The sequence below is a fragment of the Antrostomus carolinensis genome, unplaced genomic scaffold, assembly GCF_000700745.2.
Source record: "Antrostomus carolinensis isolate BGI_N321 unplaced genomic scaffold, ASM70074v2 scaffold17197, whole genome shotgun sequence".
In the NCBI taxonomy this organism is placed as follows: domain Eukaryota; kingdom Metazoa; phylum Chordata; class Aves; order Caprimulgiformes; family Caprimulgidae; genus Antrostomus; species Antrostomus carolinensis.
This window is the reverse complement of record NW_010329650.1, coordinates 1-17,672: the sequence shown is the minus strand read 5'-3', so window position 1 is coordinate 17,672 and position 17,672 is coordinate 1. Positions and strand designations below refer to the sequence as shown.

The window sequence follows — 17,672 nt, the reverse complement described above, 5'->3', positions numbered from 1 at the left end:
ACAATCATCTTTGTGTTAACACCTCATGTAGTTACACAGTTAAGCAGCCCACACCTCTGGAGAATTTAAATAAAGATTGCATCAGACATGACATGTCTCCAGACCTGTTCTTCCCTCCTCAGTTAAGTGTACCCACCTCGTTTGCTAAACATCCTGGGAAAACACTAGAAAACAACTCAGATATATGATGATTTCAAACATCCCATTCTGAAAATAAAGCAAAATGTACAGCAAGGGAACCTCATCTCAAAGCCTGCCTGAATTGCCATTATCCATGGATTCAGAGATGTATCACAGAAAATTCAGCCTCATGAAGGGTCCCTCCAAAGCGCACCATTGTCTGGGTTTTGTTAAATAAATGTTCCTGAGGCAGAATTTAAACTGCCCTGAACTGAACATGCATCCTCCACTGTACTTCATTTAAAAAGGCAGGTGGGAGGATGAGAGCAATAGGCAGGCTCCTTTTGTCCTAAGAGAGGTCTTACACTTGCCAAAACCATTTGGGGGGAATAGATTTGTTAAATAAGCACACCCAAGCGACCCCTGGTGTAAGCATCTTGTTGAACAAAAAACAAAAAATCAAATCCATTTTAGAAGTCTTGCTGATCTTTATCATCTGCCCAGGCTTATAACACAGACCCCACTTACCCCCTCCAAAGTTAGAAAAAAATACTGCAAATATGAACTCCCATCAGTCTGCTGAGACTATAACAGCCTTAGGCTGGTTATGATATTATGCAAATTCACTGAACTAGCATAGCATAATCAAGACATCTGTTCCTATTCTACCATCCCCAATCATTTTACTTCCTCTGTGAAACTTAATTTATTTGGGAGTTTAAATTCTCAGCACGATATTTCTTCCACTGATAAATATTTTCTTCTCTCTCAAGATAATATCTAAATGACAGCAGGGAGATTGAAGCCATTTTGTTTAGAAATAAGATTTCCTCACAGAAATACTACACTCAGTTGTTATCAAATGCATTACATTTCATTTGATGAAGTTTCTACTTTACTCAAAATCAAGTAATGTTTTATTCATTCTGGGCTTTTTTGGGGGGAGAAATACCTTAAGAAATTATTTATAACCTTTTCCTCAACTTTGGCCAAAGCTATTTGTCAAGGGATAGCTTCACATACCCAAAGTTGCAACCAAGAAATACAGAAGACTTGCAGAAGAAATTAGTTTCTGGTCCTTTTCTTCATTACCTAATTCTCACAAAAGGTCTTGAGAGGTATGAGAAAATGAAAGGTAGAAGAGCTATCACCCTTCCCAAGCACAACAGTATTGGCCATAGTATGATACACACTACAGCCACATCCAAAACTGGACACTACCTACATTTATGTAAGATTATATCCAGTTCAAGAGAATCTGCATTATTCTCACCCAAAAGTATGCTAAAACTTCTACTGTTTAGTAGAGCAGTACATAGCTATTTACTTAAAAAAAAAAATAATCATAATTTAATTTCTTATGTTCTTTTCACTAATATGGTTACAAGAAAACATTGATAGTGTAACAAAGGTAATAGAGGTTCTGCCTAAAAGGCTGTGTCTCTCTATTTTCAGAAGAGCAGTATAGACACTACAAAGTTACCACAAAACCATGTGCTTCCTAACAAAGTGACCATACCTATTAATAGTTAAGACAGGATCATCTTGAACGTACAGAGTTAAGTGGTACTAAACTGAAATTACCCCATCACTATGCTCAAAGTTCTGGTGCAGTGATTCTCAAAGGCTGTGACGATACCTTGCAGAAAAGTCACATCATTCCTCCTACCCCCACAGCTGATTACAAAACAAGATGCTAAGAAGCTGTGTTCCAGAGTACTAGGCTCCAGCTCCTCAGAATTCACTTTTCTTCATATTCACGGATAGGTAATATACAAAAGGAACAGCAACTTGGAGAACAATAAAGAAAACAATCACACAAGCATCGTAACAATTCACTTTTTCCCCTCTCATCCTTCCCACCTCAGATTCATTTACACTTAAGAAAAAAAAGAAAGAACAAGGGGAAACAATACTAACCCAGGGCACAGTAGAGCTGTAAGCAAAACGTTTGTCTTCCACTTCTCGCCTCTAAATGCTGAGGGAAAAAGTAAAAACAATAACAAGTTCAGAGCTTTTTCCAACTGTTTTGCAGCATGGCAGGAAGAAGCAGATTTGTTGTCTGAGACACCAGCTCCAATCTGAGGTTTATATTAAGCCCAACAACTCCGCATTTAACCTGCTGTGTCATATTAAACAAATGTGTGTACTTACTCTTGTACATTCTAGCAGACACATAACCAGCTGGAGTTCCCAGTAAGACCCACAATACAACTGCACAGGTCATCAAAGCACCACGGTTGGCAGGAGAAAGAAAACCAAGGCAAGCTAGGACTGAAGAGACAAAAGCATTTAGTCATTTGTGGACACGTGTCAAAATTCCCCTCTGACACATATCAAAGTACAGGTTTATCCCTTTTGCTACCAGCTATTTAAATTAAGACTACGTGCACAAGCTCCCATATATCCCCAGCACAAGACCATACCCCTAACATCACTGTTTCATTCAGTAAAAATAAAGCATTATTTCCAGTGCATCTTTTAAATAGGAAGTTTCTTGTAGCCAAAAGACTGAAAAATAAAATGTCACACTGAGATGAATGATGAACCTGAACCAAATTACAGCTTGAAGAAGTCTGCTTCCAAAATCCTACAGTCCCCCTCTAAACATACATGGTCGATGCTTACAGATGCTAAGTGCCAAGAGAACTTTAGTACGTGGCATAAAGGACATTGGAGAACAGTAGGTCTGGAGAAGCCAAAACCTTTTGACAGATCTAAGGGGTTTTTTTTGTTAAGGAGGGAAGTTGTTGGGGTTTTTTTAGGGTTTGTTTTGGGTGGGATTTTTTTTTGGGGGGGTTGTTTGTTTTTGGGGTTTTTTTAAGGTAGAAATAAGTGTGAAGATAGAAGATCTTAGAGGTATGAGTGACTTGCTTAAAATTCCACAAAAGGCTCTCACCCACCATGAAGGATAACACTTTACTCAAGAATATGCTATCTTGAAAATAAGCCTCTTCAATAAAAGGCTGCCTGTGTTTGAACTAATTGTAAAGGCCAGAGCCCAGAGATATTCTCAGAAAAGGAGTTTGTCAGTGATCTCTAGTGGGAAGTTTTGTTCTTAAAAGGAAAAAGGATGTCCCCTTCCCAGCTTCTTTCTATACTACACTGGTTGCAGTTAAGTAAGTTACAAGGAGTTGTGATCAACACTGAAAGACAAGCCCACCAAGAAAATTCTATTAATCTTATAGCATCATGTAATGAATAGAAAAAAAGTAGCTCCTCTGTGAAAGCCCAAAAAATCTGAATAAAACCTGGAAAGCAGAATTTTAAGAATTCTTAATTTGTAATAAATATCAGTATAGTTCCCAATTCTACTGTACAGTAAGAAAAGGAACAGTGATATACTTCATAGATAACCTATAAAATGAAACATCAACTTGTGGGAGGTTACATCACATGCATATAAAACTATTTATGGTTCTCATTATCTCAATGTTGTGTCAGAATTATTTTATTGGCTTGCATTCTTGGTCTTATTTCATGGCTGCAGGCTGTTGTGTCAAACGTTTCAGACAGAAAGTGTTCCGGGAACGTTAAAGCTTTGATTACACGTCTTTGAACTTGCATTACTGGATCCTTGGTTAATTTACACCATAACAAACTGGTTTTGGTTCTTTCTTTTTAAAAAATAAACTTGTATGGAGGAAGCTTCATTTTTGCAATCATGAAGAACCTGAATTTGCCCAGATACCACGTTTTGAACGACACTGCTTACAACAGCGTTACTGAAGCCATCTAGATGATGGTTATGAAACAGTACTACTATTTTATTTTACTAAAGGAAGCATTTCATTTTCAAAAGCAGGCTCCTATCATTTGTTTAATAATACTGCACCTTTCTTACACTATTACACTACAAATCATTATCACCTTAATAAAGTTACTTACATAAAGTAATAAAGGTCATAATGAAAATTTGAGTTCCTTGGCCCAAAAAGACAGACAGTAACATTCCCTTCCTTGGAGGTCTAAACACATCTCCATGAACCAGCTTCCAGCCAAATTCCTCTTGGGCATCTTCCTGTACAAGATCAACAATGTCTTTAGCAAGATATATAATGTAGTAGTGAATTAACAGAAACAAGATGTAAAATACATATTTAAAGTTTGATTAACTTCCAGTTTAGATCCAAAGACAGACTAATTGCATCTGATTCATCACTCATTGATTTTATAACCCCCTAATGGTTCAATGAAAGAAAATGGCAGGATTTATCAAGAAAATCCTCAACTCTTAAAGCAAGAAAAAACAAAATGTAATTAGGCAAACCATATAACATCATTCTAAATCTAAACTAAAACAAAGCATTCCATTTAATTTAACTTGGATTACAGCATTTCAATCTAATTCAAGCATTTATCTTTTTTTTGCTTCCATTACAAAGCACATCAGTGAAAAAAAACTAAATGGTCCTTGAACTCCAGAATAGTCTGCTCCCTAAAATCACCAGGGGCAAGCACCAACACTCTTTGTCCCACTGCCAGAGAGGAATGGATGGATGGCACAGGGGGGGATCCTCAGTCCAGTGACTCTAATGAACCACTGCTAAAGAATAAAACTTTTCAATAAAGTCACTCAAAACAAAAACTCCAAACACACATAACCACAAATAATCAGCTCATCAAGAAGACCACTCTTCCTCACAAAGTTAAAAACTACAGGTTTCATTCAACCTAGGAGTACTGAGTTTAGTTCAATGGACAGCACACCAAAAATAGGGTAAGAAAGAATAACAGTCCAAATTGGTGAATGACATAAAACATCTGAAATTTGCGAGTGATTATGTAATTATATTTTTTTTTGCTGGAAGATCATCTTTGTCTTCTCCATACTGATAGCTCTGCTTGCATTTGCACAACTATTTCACACCTTTTTAAATCAGCTCCTTGAACTGTAACAGATCTTTAAGTCTCTTACAACTGGCAAGAAAATAAAAAAGTGTGTTTTTTTGAAAGTCACACCTATCCCTGCTGTTATCCATAAAAACTAATCAAGCTTCTGCAAGTCTTGCACTTTATCACATTAAGAATGACCAACTAACAAAGACAACACAGTGCAAGATATTGAGCATAATTTAATTGAGAGATCAAACAGGAGCTTCACAAAAATGAACAGTTAAAGGATGTGGAAAAATTATTCCACTTTAATTACTGTCTGGTTTTGCATTAACAAAAGATATTAAATATCAAAACCACAAAGAAGAATAAAAGTATTTTCAGATGTTTTAGTTTCAATCTGAGACACTTTTGTGCATTTTAAAGTATTTCTTTATCCAGACAGACAGCCACAAGAGTGAAAATTCAAACCTTTGTTGTATCTGACATTAGTTCCCATCTTTGCCTTGCAGATACCACTTTTACTAATGAGAAAGAGTTATTTTTACTCAGTTTTTCACTCACAGTCAACTGGTCAAGCCTCTTTAACTCACAATAGTTATATTCTCTTGCACCAAGACAGCAAGCCACTATAGGGACCTGTCCCTTTCCCATTTTAAGTACATATTTCAAATGAACTTGCAACAGGTTCAGAGGGCAACAAGCTTCAATCACCACATTCAGTCAGACAAACCAGGCTCAGTTTGACACAGTGACCACTAGAATTTTATTTTTAAAGAAATCAAAATCATTTACACACACACCCCAAGTAGTTCTAACATAGAAACCAGAAGTTGTTCCATGTGAACTGCAATATTATGATCTCCTAACTGAAGATAAAGTACATGATTCCACCACACTTTAGCCATAGAAAAGGCAACATCAATTTGTATTAGTCTTTCCAAACTTGACATGCTAGCACATTTTCTTTCTGGACAAGCTATACTATGAAACACTATAAAGAAATACCACCTTGAAACTGGAAAAGTTACAGCAACTGAGCTTCCTAATGCAGCTTCATGACAATGCATGATACCTGTCTGCAGTAGTTTTTGAAGAGGGCAATGATCTGAAGAGGGTAAATGACAGTTATCAATTAAAACAACTGTTCTGTTCACAAGTTTCATTGTTCAGATTGTAAAACGCATTTTTAGACAGAAAACATGTCAAAGTAGGTAGCAAAGTCTTTGCTTCTGTGCTACAAATGTCTCTGCAACAGACAGAGTGCAGGTCCTTTGCTGAGGCCACATAACATGACTTAAAACAGGGCTGCATTGACAAGGAATCTTACATATAATGCCAGAGTCACAGAATCACCTCATGGCTGATGCTGGAAGGGACCTCTGGGGATCATCTTGTCCAGACCCCCTGCTCAAGCAGGGCCACCTCATGCACACTACCCAGAACCATGTTCAATGCCAGAACACTTTTCGATGTCTGCACTTGTGGCTGTTGGTATTCTGTGAAGACCTTGGTACAAAGGGACTGACATTTCAAATACGAGTTTGTTCACTACCAAAAAGTTTCAGTGAACCACTCCACATACTTCTAAAACCTGGTGCCTGTCCTTGCATATTTCTAGCATCATTTGATGAACTTGTAAAGTAAGACTGTCACATCTGCCCATGCATTCCTGTTGTTGGAAAAGATGAAATAGCAATAAAGCTGTTTTTAATCCCCAAGAATTTGATACGTGCTAATATATCTGGTAGTTACACATCTCTTTAGACTGCATTCAAAACTAATTGATAGACATCACTATCACCAGAAAAACGTGCTCATGCAAAAGCTGCAAATCTTACTCACAGAAGAGTCAATCTGGTTGTATCTTGCAATGTCTTTATGAAGAGTTCTCAGAATGATCATAGCCACCATGCCAGATAAGAAGAGAACGATTACGAGGGAATTCATTATACTGTAGATAAAGAAAAAGTCAAACTTTCAATCCACTTATTCAGGTTTCAGGACACGCACTCCAGTTCATACCACATGTACAGCTCAAGTCTGAGGAACAGCCTTAGATATTCAGACTTAGGTCATTCAGATCTTTTAGTATTTTCCCACATAGAGATGAACTGTTTTAAGTTGTGTACCTTTATGATTTCTTAGGAGAGAGAAGTGAGAACAGTATTTCATGACATGTTGTTAATTCTCAAGCCAGTTACATACTGCTTTTCTTTATCTTCCTCCTTATACAGCTCAGATGCAATTGCCCTAGTGAAACAGTTACAGCTCTTAAAGCAGACTTTGTCAAGTGGATGTTGTATCTATCAACCAATGAAATCTACATCATGCCATTTAATATTTTGTAGAGATGTATTTAATTAGCTGAGCCTTTTCAAACACTTTATATTGCAAACTTTATATTAACATTTCAACTTATATAATTACTTGCTATAATTCGCCTGGTACAGAGGGAAGTAAGTAAGAGCTTTTCATATACATGTTTCACTCTTAAAAAAAGCCCTTCTTTTTACTGTAAAGCAGCTGCTGAAGTATAAAACATGCAGTACACATACATACCTCTCACTTGGCAGTTAGAGAAAGTCAGAAAGTAACAATAAGAACACTGCAGAGCAGCAAGGTCTCAAAAGTTCTACAGTACAGAGATGTTAAAGTAAAATGATGGAAGCTGCTTTCCTTTTGGACACTAACAGTGCATTCCTTTGCTGAAATGCAATACTACAGTGGCTCCCAAGAGGGGGAAGACTGTTAAAAGTTACTTCATATACGAAAACAAGAAAGTTTTCTTGCCTGAAAACTAACAAACTTTGTTCTACCACAGCAGAAGTTTTCTATCCTTAGAAGCATAAATAAGAAATCTTTGTGGTCACCTGCAAGGCTATTCACTGAATAAATGTGAATCTTACCTAAACCACTGGATGTTTGTATGTGGCATGGACTCCAAAATGTAGTCCCATCTGGAAGCCCATTTAATATTATTCTTTTCCTATAAAGAAATTAAATAGCAATTAATAGAAACAAGTACAAGCTCATTGCAGTCTCTGAGAAGGAATAAGCACATCAAATCTCTTCCACAAACCTTCCATTCAGCATTAACCTCTAAGCTTGGTATCAACCCTGGATGTTAGGCCTCCCTCTTGTGTTAGCTCTTTTTATCCCTCGAGCTTCTCAAAGAGTATCTTGTTTATTGAAATCTCCTACCCACGTCTGCTACCTTCAACTGAGGTTTCACTAAGCCTCATCTTTCCATGACTTGGTATGTAGCTGCCTGCAGCTCCCAAATGCATGCTGGAAAACAACCATGCCATCACTACAACATACTCACAGCACACTCATCTTGAAACTTCAACTGTGTTAAAGATAATCTATGAGTATGTTTCTAGTTTCCCCTGGAATTTTTCTCTCATCACCTTTAATGTATTTAGCATAGGATTCCCTGCTCCCTGCCTTAGTGGTGTCTGATACAGTCTATTTTCCTCTCCAATTCCTGGCAGACAATTTTCATTTTCAGATATTCCTGTGAAGGATTTAAGAAGAAATCATTCAGCAATTTTCACCTTTGAAAGGTGCTTCCCACTCTCCTCTGTCTCTTCTGCTAAACGCTTCACACAAGAGCTGTACAGAACCCTCAAGCATTGTTCTCTACAGCTTGTCTTGTGCTATGTACATTTGCTGTCCTGATACCAAGTTCTACCTCCCGACTGGCATGAAGTTCTGCTGAACTTCTCCAGTTATTCACCAGGTAGTAACTTTGTACAGTTAATTCTGAAAATTTAGACTATGTCACCAGCCTAGATTTTGAAAGTTCTGGATCAAGAACATGTAACCATGAAGAACTGCATGAACACAAGAAGGTGTCTGAAATTGCCACAGGGTGCTCTTCATCAGCCCAATCAGTAGTTGATCAGTAGTTCGCAGCTAGTTGGGGCAGAGTTTCAGAAGTATGATTCTAAAGTTTGTTACCTGTGTACTGAACTGCTCACACGCTTACATCTTTGCACACTTGTGTATCAAACATTAGAGGCACAATTGTGTACACTTTTCACATATACAGAGCAAAACACCTTGCCAATTTCAATGAATTACAGCAGACATCATAGCTGTCTCCTCAGAAGTCAGCTGCCATATTAGATAGGAACATAAAACAGTTACACATTTTACTGGTTTATGTATTCAGGCTTACAGAAACTAATGTTCTCCTTCGTTACTTTTCAGTAATAAATACTCCCCTTTGAAGTTATTTTGAAACTACTGATAAAAAGTAAAAGATAGCAGGTATTATTGTGTTTGAAATTGAGGCTAACAACAGAGAAAAGTAGTTTTGAAGTGTCTGGTGATTGAGATGTGCCGAGTGTCATCTGGTGGGAGCTCCTGAACACACAGCAGCTAAGCCTCACCTACTCCACTCCCGAGAAAAAGGGAGTGGGTAGCCCAAATGCATTAACATGTGGTGTGAGTAACCAGACAAAGTTCACGTTGCAATGCTAAACTGCAATTTACCATCAAGACACAACACAAATGTTAATAGACAGGAGGCTCATTCATGTAGTAAAATTAGAGAGTCTAAGGAAGATTGAGTGTCTCAAGGGAGAAGTAACAGGATACAGAGCCTTGCACCTAAGGTCATTGGTTCAAATCAAATTCAATTTGGTAGAATGAAAGCTGTTACCATATGACGGCTGCTTGACTGCCTGGACAAAATAAGCTGGTGGTCTCAAGCCAAATCCTGCAATATCGGCGTCTTACATCAGAAAAACAACCACGCTTCCAGGACAGACTGCAACCAAGGTACCAAGGTTTGAAGTAGCTTGAACCAAATTATTCTCACCCCCACAGGAGGCTCACTTTCCACACTGGGATAAAGACCCATTTTCAAGAAAACCTAATTTCCTCCTGTCTAAGTTATAACAGGCTGATTAAAATATTAATCCTAAAAGATAAATGGTTACTTAAAAAAAAAAAACCAAAACAAAAAACCACCCCAATACAAAGTTAGACAAACTTGCAGCTTCACTAGAAAAAACAGTTATGCTAAAATCAACATTTCTTCAACATGAGACTCTCAGTACCCTGGCTGAACTCTGAAAACATAGAGCACAGCCCAAGGAAGACAACTCTTGCAGTTATTTAATCTACTACCTTTCTGTTACTAATAGAACAGGGGGGGGAAAAAGTATTTATACATTCTAAGTGTCACTCAAAGTACAGTAATGGAAAAGTAACAGGTTTTGGAAAAACTGCTTCACAAGACCATCCTTATGGAATTTACATTGCTTTAATCCAGTCACAGCTATTAGCAAATTATCCTGTTGTGTTGATTTCATTCTTTTGGGGAATTATATATTAATGTAAGAGATTCAAAACTTACTTCAAACGTCACAGAGTAAGTGTAGATCAAATTCAGTTTATTGGTGAATTCTCCAGGAATCTCCATAGGTGGACCTTCACAACTTAAGTTGTTCTCATCTGTATGTTTGTAGCTAAGAGGGGAGAAAAAAAAAGTTAGATAAATGGCATATGCCCTACAGGATGAACTTTCACAAGTTCTTTTCTAAGGTTATTAAAATAAGCTTTTATTAAAACAAAGAAACAACAAGAAGAGCTGTGTATATCATTTTGTACCAGCCATTCAACTTCTTTGAGAACCTGCTTTGCCATTCTTCTACCAGTAAAGGTTGAAAAGCTTAAAATATATTTTTATTAATACTCATGTTTGTAGCCAGAAATCATATGAGAAAAATATAATCATGTATATAATTAGGTATCATTATTCAGATTTTCTGTAACAGCCTTAAAGCCACACCAGAACTGAACAGCAGTTCTCACAAGCACTTGTGGTGAGAGCTAAAAACTCCACAGAAAGCATCCTAGGGATTTGGATCTTGGATCACTATCCTGCATTCAATTAATATCTGTTCACATTTCTAAGCATTTGAGAACATTACAGGTAAAGTTGTTTGCTAAGCATGTGGGAGATGAGAACCACAGACCTCTGAAGGTCACGGAGATGTGGTTTCACCCTACTCACTCTTCTGCATGATCAGAATGAAGTCTCAGGCCTAAGCTAAAATGCTGCTTGGTTAACTGGGCTGCAAAGTCTGGCGATCTTTACCTGGTAAGACGGTAAGTTTTAACACAAAACATCCCTTCTCTGCCATCATTCCTCCTCTCCACCTTTTAAAAAGACTGCATTATTGGTGAGAGAATTTACCTCAGCATGTGCTCATTAGTAAGGAAGACAATTTCTTAGCAATCTTGCACAGGTTCTCACTTTCTCTCAAGTTTCATAGAGAAGGGTGTTTATTTTGTTGGATTTTGGTGGATTTGGGAGCCTCTCTCTTTTTTATAATTTTATTTTACACTGAGGCAAAAGAAATGACTGTGGGAACCTTTCCATTTTCTATTGCCATACAAGTGGTCTAATTTCACCTCTTGTCAGTCTTGTGTGCTCTGAAAAATACACAACTCAGAACAACATTCTGAAGTGGAAATACAAAACCCTTCTCTGCAGTACCTTATAAATACTGCAGCTATAGAAACACAAAGTCAGTGAAATCTTAAGGTTTGCTTGAATTCACCCCTGTGAACTTCCTCTAACACTGGAAAATAGCTTCCCTCCCACACCCTCTTGGGCAAGTTGTATTTATCCAATTTAGATAAATAATTCTACCTTATATGCATTATTATATGTCAACAACTAAGTCAAGCCACGAAGTAATAAAAACTTTCATGAAAGGCATCGGGTGCTCCAACCACAAATACTCCTCATCAGGAGAGCTTCAAGGGTGAAGTAAAGCACCAAGCAAAAGCCCAGGTCAGAGAATGACAAAATTAAGGTTCTGTGCAAACTAACTGTGCCCTCTTGTGGTCTGCCCTACTGCTGAAAAGAGAAATTCTCATTTTTCAGCCATTCAGGAGTCAACTGATAAAGCATCAACCAAAAATGGAGAAGGTTCGTAGAATCTTCTTGCCACTTTCTCAGGAAGGAATAAACTTGCATAGCAAGTGTAATTCACTAAAAATACACTTTACCATTGCAACAGAAAAAACAAGTATAGCCAAGTCATGTTGTACCATACATGTCTGTATGACTTGAGAAACTGGTAATGTAATTTAAGAATGTACTTAAATCTCTGTTAAAAAAGAGGGAAGAGTTTAGCTAGAAAAAAGCAACTTATTTTGAAATTTTATAAACGGACTGCACTGTTCAAATATAGGTAAGTATGAACTTCAAATACAGGTGAATTGCGCATGAACAGACTGACAAGAGGCCAAAGTAATTGCTTCAGTCTGTTTCTGACCTCTGAATTGTTGCATCTCCTCTCTGGTCAACACAGAAACTAAGAAGCTACTGTTTAAGAAAATAAGTTAGTCTTCTTAGAAAATTAGTCATCATCTTCTGCTGTTCTGAATACTGGTATTAACCTGATATTTCATCTATACCTCAGTATCCAAACTAACAGAAGAAAAAGTACACCTGTAGAAATACTGTACCTTCATACAAAGCACATTTGGGAGGCAACATGGCAACAATAACAGAGATGACATGGGAAACTGTCACTCAGCTAAAGGATGTTTCTCAGTGTATCTGAAAACATGTGTTTTAAAATAATGTATTTTTATATACTTAAAATATTTAAAGTACTTAAAATAAAGTAAAAATACATGTAAAAAAAACGTGTATTTTTAAAATAAAGTAATGCACACCCAGATGTAAATCAATAAAAACATGAGAAAGCTTCTATTGTTTGTGTCAGGTTCTAAGAGTCTGCTTAAATAGTTTTGCCATCAGGAAGGACTTTAAAAGCACAGTTAAATGACATTTACAGTCATGGAACTACTCTTTGTAAACACAGTTCCAGGTGTGAACCAGTACACTGAAATCTTTATCAGCATCCAGAATAACCAGCCCCTCAGAACTTACTGACACCAAGTATCATTTTTAAGTTAGCAGCTGTTAGGACTCTCTAGAACTTGCTGCTTTAATGCGCAATTACCTTTGCGGTCTCAGTCTCGCCATCACCAGTCTTGCACCAGGCCAGTTTTCATCCTTCCCACTATGGTACATGATTGTTATGTCAACATGGTTGAAGAGGTAGAAAGTGTTCTTCTTGTTAAACTCTGACTAAAAAAATATCATCAAGAGATTGAGAAACTTCTCCAACAGGAGAGGGCGCAAGCAGTCAACAACTTTAAAATGAGACTAAAACTCCAATGAAGGAGCAAAAAAGAAGGGGAAATACCTCAACATTCACTTTTTTAAAAAAATATACCTGTATAAAATATGTCTATATTTTTCTACATATTATATTGTATTATGTAAATACAAACTGACATAATAAAGTATCACATCTGTGTTACTAGTAAAATATAAATGTATTTTACACCATTTTTGTCTTTACCACAAAAAGCTGCCAAAATAAGTTCAAAGACCTATTTATTCAACATACAAGTAATTCAGATCCACCATTTCTCCCCACCCCACAGTTTTCCTGGTAGACACTCCGGCTACCAAAGCTTACAAACCAAGTTCTGCTTCAAAAAACCACCTTTCATCTTCAGTAACTATTCTGCTTTGTCATCCCTATAATTTCAGAATTTGTAACTATGTAGAACTATATAAAGCTCAGATGATACCAGAGTTGACCTGGATTTCCTTTTCTCTTCAACACTGTCATTGTTTAAAAAACTTTAATTTGAATTAGGGGACTGGGATGACAGACTGCTAGTTGAGTTTCCAAGTAAAATAACTACAACAGGTTATTCAATTCATAGACCATTTTCAATAGTCTAGGGAGCCTAAGGAGCAATCCAGTTGGAAGATGACTGTAGACAGAGTAAACTGAACATGCATGACAAATGCACCACTTCCAAGAAGCATCAGACCTGCTGAATGCAAATAAACTGACTGCACTGCACACAGTCAGTCATGCAGCCGAGCAAAGTCAGAGCAGAGAGCCCCCTCCTCACTGAGAGGAGCGTGGTCCCTCACCCCAGGAAAGAAAAACCCTATTATCTGTAACTGTACTAGTTCACCACGGAACTCCCAGGATGACTGACACATTTCAAATTGTTGTCAGTATAGTTCTTTCCCTGTCACAGATGTGTTTGTTATCTTCCAGCCATCTGGGGAAATCCTGACACATTTAACTTGTAAACTGTGCTAGACATAACTTTTGCAACTAGAACAAGCGCTCATTTCTAGGTCTTCACTAGAAAGCTTCTACATGACATTGATAAAAGAAGGTCTGGCACGCAGATACAACATGAACAAAGAATGAATGGGTACAAGGATGGATAAACATTGAATTTCAGAACAAAACCTCAATTTTCCAAGCCTTTTATACACCAAAACAGTTGTTTTGTAGCTTTATCTATATTGGCCAAAATATCAAGAGTTGGACTCAATGATCCTTGTGGGTCCCTTCAAACTCACAATATTCTATATGAAGTTTGGTTTTTGGGGGCTTTTTTGGACAAGTGTATCAGTGAGACACTGCATCTAGAAGTAGCATTCAGCTCTGTCAGTGCCCACACTCTGAACATTAACCAAGTTTACAAGGGTATCTGTTCTTTCTCAGGAAAAGAAAGCTTAAAAATAAAACTGTAAATGAAATTACAACTGCTATACTAATGAAAAACATTCCACCACTTACATTTATAACACAAGCATCTTTAACTCTACCATCTGGAGTAACAAAACATCCTATTGGGAATCCTGGGTTACAGTATTTTTGTCCATCTTCCACATCATAGCACCACGTTACAGGCATGTTATCGATAATCCTAGACAGAAATCATCAAAGAACACGTCCTCAGAAAGGGATGCACCTTATTCTGCCTTGACATTTAACATTCATGTAACACATAGTTTTCAGCAGTGCCCACAGGACGCACAGTAGAGGACAAGTATCACACAGAAAAAGGAAGCAAGCAACCACTTAGAACATCGATAACAATGTAAAAGGCCAGCAAAAAAATTTCCAGCCTCAAGCACACATCTCAGTTTACCAGTGATGCTGATAATTCAACTGCATTCCTTTCTTCAGAAAAGCCAGTTTGCTTTTATCAGCACTGTTTCCTGGGTCATATGATCTTGTACAAACCTTCTTACATGTTTCTTGCTTTTTAAAAGTGAACTGTTAAAAAAAGCACACAAAAAGAGTAACTTCAGTTTTGCTTCAAAAATCTTTTAGAGTCTTTTTTTCATATAAAGCTGCCTTTTTTGAGACACTTCACTTCCTTGCTATAAAGGTGACTAGGTGCCTAATGACTGAGCAGCAGCAGACTCAAACTCTGCTGCCTCTTTTTCTCACAGGGATTTGGATTATCTAGCAACCTTCACACACAAACATAGCCCAGTTTTCAGTTTCACCAGCAAATCCCAGTCTGGAAGCTGCACTTGACCAGTATACAGCTTTCAAGCGTTAAGAGCCAGTGTTTGCTCCTTTACTGCCAATAATTTTCCTAAGTTGACTGGACAGCATTTTAGAGACGCTACATTTGGTCATTGCTTAACGCCAGGCATGAGAAAGAAAAATACCACATATCTAGTCTACAAAATAGTTCCATACATTTATGTTACAGAAGACTTCAACAATGAAAAAATTTGGTTTTAGACAACAGATGTCAAGTATATTCAAGCAGGGAAAAGCTGGAAGCTAGCCCAAACTTGGCTTCCCCTTCCCACCCTGCAAGTTGCCCAAAAGTACAACCAAATATACGAAACAGCTTCTGAACCAGCAGTTCAGCCTCCAATATTACAGCTAAAAACTTAATGATTTCACATCACCTAACACACTATACGCTCAGCTGCTCAAGAACTGCTTCAGATAAAGTTTCTAGATTTCTCTACCACAAAAGAACAGAAAAGATTGATTACTGCCTCAGCTTCCTAACTTTAATTAGCCACCCTAAGATGTCGTTGGGGTGGGGGGTGAGAGAGGTTTTGTTTTTATTACATAAACAGTATAAAGCTTATATTAAAAAAATAAATTAAAATAATCACACAACCATCAAATCTTCATCTATGCCTATAGATTACACCCATCAGAATGACAGTTATCAAATTTAAACAGGATCAACTTCAAGGGAAATAATAACCTTATATGGAGATGATGCTATTCTCTCCCCAAACAGCACTTGTCCAAGATTTTCCGATGGTCTTTTCTCTTCTGTATCTTGACAGAAATCAAAACTGGGAAAAAAATGGAAAATATTACCTTTAATTTTTTATTGACATATAACTGTAAATATCAACCTAAACCAATTTCTTAAGATATGTTTCTACCATAGTAGTTTTCATGCTTCTTTTGGCGGGTCAGCCATTGTTAGTAAAAGTTTAAGTGCCTTTGCAAAGAAATTTGGCATATATTACCTAGAAATATTACCATTTTTATATCAGTTTCAACCAAGATATATCACAGCTGAAGAATCTGTAACAAAATGTATAACGCTCAGTCCAAGCACTCTTTTCAAATGGCAATTTAAACAAACAACAGAATGTTTCCTAGTAAGAAAAAAACACCACTGCTATGTACTGTCCATTTCCCTTGCAAAAAAGTTTCAGAAAAATAACTACATCCCTTCCTTAAAGGAGTCTTTAAAAATAGTATTTAATGTGAAACGTTCCAAAGAAGGTAAGTGCTTTTAATATTAATGTGCCACACTGCCAAATGCCATTCAACAATTCTTTTCAACTACATACAGCCTGAAACAGCTGAATATGGGAGACAGAATGTAACCATTCTGGATCTTCATTATTTAAATATGGGTAGCAGTAGGTTATGAAAAAAGAGAAAAATCACTTATCTCTGGTGAATAAGTATTTCTCTTCAACAAATGTCTGTAAATTCATTGGCTTCCATAAAGTTTAATGCAAATAGAGACACTATGGGCTTTTCCAGCTAGTCTCTGGACTTGCTGCTACTGTTGCACTACATAGGATAACACCTACAACAACCAGCAAGTTTCTCTTTTCTCTATGCCCAACAGCAAGACTGTTTGTATCATTGCTTAGCAGGCCTATAAATATCTGCAAAAGCAGATAAGAGTTTCCACAGACAAGAATCAAAATTTTAAAAATAAGAATGAGATATAGAGCTTTGGTGAAAAAAGGAAAAATAATAATGACTTTTCTTCTAATTTCTTTTAGTTGCCAGGAACAAGGAACACAAAGCTCCTGTCACCCTAGATTTGACTAACAGGAGGAACTTTCAAACATGTCAAAGTCAACACTAAATCTAGTACTCAGCTCAAATAAATACACCTATTACAAACCCAGCAGGCTTGACTAACAATAACAGAGGCCAGTCGGGGCACAGGTGTGGCCTTCATCCTTTCCACCCTCTTGTATTGAATTCCTGCTTTTTCCTGCTGCTGAGCACTGGATTTACTCTTCCATCCCTACATCCCAAATATTGCTTACAAGAAACACAGGTACAGTACCAGGAGTTACATCACTACCCTGAGAACAGAAAACAGGCTTTCCAAACACTTCTGGAAGCCTGTTGCAACATACTTACGCATCATACTCGTAGGGCAGAACCGATTCAACCGAGTCCAGCCTGTTCACGAAGAGTTCGATCAGTGACTGGAACAGGGAAGGGCAGGGGGAGAAAAAGTATTAAAATAGAGACTTATGAGAACAAACGTGCGGCCGACACGAAGCGCATGGCCAGCTGGCGAGCGCTGTGACAAGTTTCGGAGCTCGC

General features: G+C 37.4%; 1 protein-coding gene across 1 annotated transcript in view; it reads right to left on the bottom strand.

The window, feature by feature from the left end:
• The window catches only part of TM9SF2 (transmembrane 9 superfamily member 2), a gene marked incomplete at its 5' end in the record, with an annotated part of 28,900 nt that extends 11,349 nt beyond the window's left edge, over positions 1 to 17,551 (bottom strand). The window contains 11 exons of the mRNA XM_010172655.1: positions 2,041 to 2,098; positions 2,275 to 2,394; positions 4,009 to 4,141; positions 6,802 to 6,910; positions 7,866 to 7,945; positions 10,328 to 10,439; positions 12,957 to 13,084; positions 14,616 to 14,745; positions 14,971 to 15,098; positions 16,063 to 16,156; positions 17,484 to 17,551. Coding sequence (XP_010170957.1) covers positions 2,041 to 2,098; positions 2,275 to 2,394; positions 4,009 to 4,141; positions 6,802 to 6,910; positions 7,866 to 7,945; positions 10,328 to 10,439; positions 12,957 to 13,084; positions 14,616 to 14,745; positions 14,971 to 15,098; positions 16,063 to 16,156; positions 17,484 to 17,551 — 1,160 coding nt within the window. The remainder of the gene's footprint in view (positions 1 to 2,040; positions 2,099 to 2,274; positions 2,395 to 4,008; positions 4,142 to 6,801; positions 6,911 to 7,865; positions 7,946 to 10,327; positions 10,440 to 12,956; positions 13,085 to 14,615; positions 14,746 to 14,970; positions 15,099 to 16,062; positions 16,157 to 17,483) is intronic.
• Positions 17,552 to 17,672: the final 121 nt, after the last annotated feature.